The sequence below is a fragment of the Austrofundulus limnaeus genome, unplaced genomic scaffold (assembly GCF_001266775.1).
Source record: "Austrofundulus limnaeus strain Quisiro unplaced genomic scaffold, Austrofundulus_limnaeus-1.0 Scaffold1568, whole genome shotgun sequence".
Taxonomy (NCBI): Eukaryota; Metazoa; Chordata; class Actinopteri; order Cyprinodontiformes; family Rivulidae; genus Austrofundulus; species Austrofundulus limnaeus.
In genome coordinates this window covers 12,489-14,190 of record NW_013953970.1, presented here as the reverse complement: position 1 = coordinate 14,190, position 1,702 = coordinate 12,489, and the positions used below count along the sequence as shown (strand labels likewise).

Below are 1,702 nucleotides of genomic sequence, written 5' to 3'. Positions count from 1 at the left end.
ATTGGGGGAAAAACAGACAAAAAAATAAATAAAAAAATAAAAAATAAATAAAACCGACAGACAAACCCCAACAACTAATGTTTGTAAAAGCTTGGTTTGCATTTTATGCTTGTTTGACCCTAAGCTCCTACATTGTATTAAAGTAATTCAGAGATTACTTTGAGTCCAATTGTAGTTTTGAAGGAGCATAGCTGAACAGTCAAACAAAACATGAACACATCTGTAAAGATATTAAGAAAAGAGCTATGATCATTTTTTAATATCTATTAACAGAGTATACTACATTTTATTTTTTATTTTGAAACAAAACAAAACGGTTAAACTTTGAACAAAAGAGCATAACATTTTAAAGTCTTATAACCTAAACAAACCTCCAAGTTTTGGCATTATGTTACGTCATGGAGAGGAATTTAGTGAGAACAATACTATATGTTTAAGCCTAATGGTGCAAATAAAGCAAACTCGTGTTTTCTTTAATCATCATTYTAAACTTGAAGCATTACTTACTTGTTTAGCTGTATGCAGCACATCTGTAGCAGTAGCGGTTAGCTGTACAGCCTGGTAATTTCCAGGACTTGCGGTCATACTGAGAGACAAAGATGCAACCAGCTGGACTCCTAGTTCTGTGATTGTCACCTAAACAAACCAATATGGTATTTAGAGAGGCTAGCAAATTAAAAGTTTGACTTTGTCTTGTCTGAGATCCTTAAAAAGGTTGATCTTGAATGCTATTAGGCTCAAAATTGTCCCCTGGAATGATCAATGTGTCACTTGCTACAGAGCTGAGAGACAAAAGTAAAATGGGAGAATAAGATGTGGTATTGTTATAATATGCAGTAGGAAACTCTGGATAGGGAGAACAGACAACACAAAGGAAGATTATAGAATAAGTAAAATAAAACTGTCATGTTGATTTATAAACAAGGTTTAGATGTTTGACGCAGAAATAGTTTGAAAACACGTCTTCCTATAACCAATAAATAAATAAAACTCACTGAACATGACGATATGCAAACCATATAAAACCATTAGATAAAAAACTCTCAGATCTAATATAAATACTTTAAAATATTTATTAAATGAACCAATATGACACTTAATGGTAATTTAGTTATGTCATTTGAAAAACTGTTTTAAAAACAGAACCAAATCATTTTTTTCCACAGGAAATCTATTTTTTGGTAATTGTGTAAATAGAGACTCGTAGCTTGGGTGAATGAAAAATATTCAACATGTCTTTACCTTATCATCCACTACAGTCACTGTCTTTTCTGCCAGGATCGTGTCAGACAAGGGGGACATAACCTATAATAAAAGAGAAAATAAGACATACATGTTAAAGCAAAAGGTAAATAAAGTAAAAAAAGATAGAGTAAATATGCAAAAAACTGAAAAATTCATCAGTAAAAAATTATAATTTCATTTGGGAACACATTTTATCAGAATTTATTTAYTTGTTTATTTTAGAGATCTGTGATCACATCCCTAAATGAAGAGAAAGTGTTGATACTACTATAATACTGTATATTATACTATACATAATTACTATGGTGCAGTATGAGGGCCAAAATTAAGACTACTGTGCAACCAGCAGTTGCTAAATCCTTGTAGGATGAGGCTTACTCTATTCCTAAGCCAGCATATTGATCTGAATAATGATAGGCCGGCACCAATAACTGAGCAGCTGGCCCCGGAACTGAGA

At 32.1% G+C, this 1,702-nt stretch overlaps 1 protein-coding gene across 1 annotated transcript in view; it reads right to left on the bottom strand.

Annotated features, from left to right (window-relative positions):
- The window catches only part of LOC106535800 (transmembrane protein 132C), a gene marked incomplete at its 5' end in the record, with an annotated part of 15,284 nt that overhangs the window by 7,360 nt on the left and 6,222 nt on the right, over positions 1–1,702 (bottom strand). The window contains 2 exon segments of the mRNA XM_014032894.1: positions 508–636; positions 1,243–1,305. Of these exon segments, the coding sequence (XP_013888348.1) occupies positions 508–636; positions 1,243–1,305 (192 nt within the window).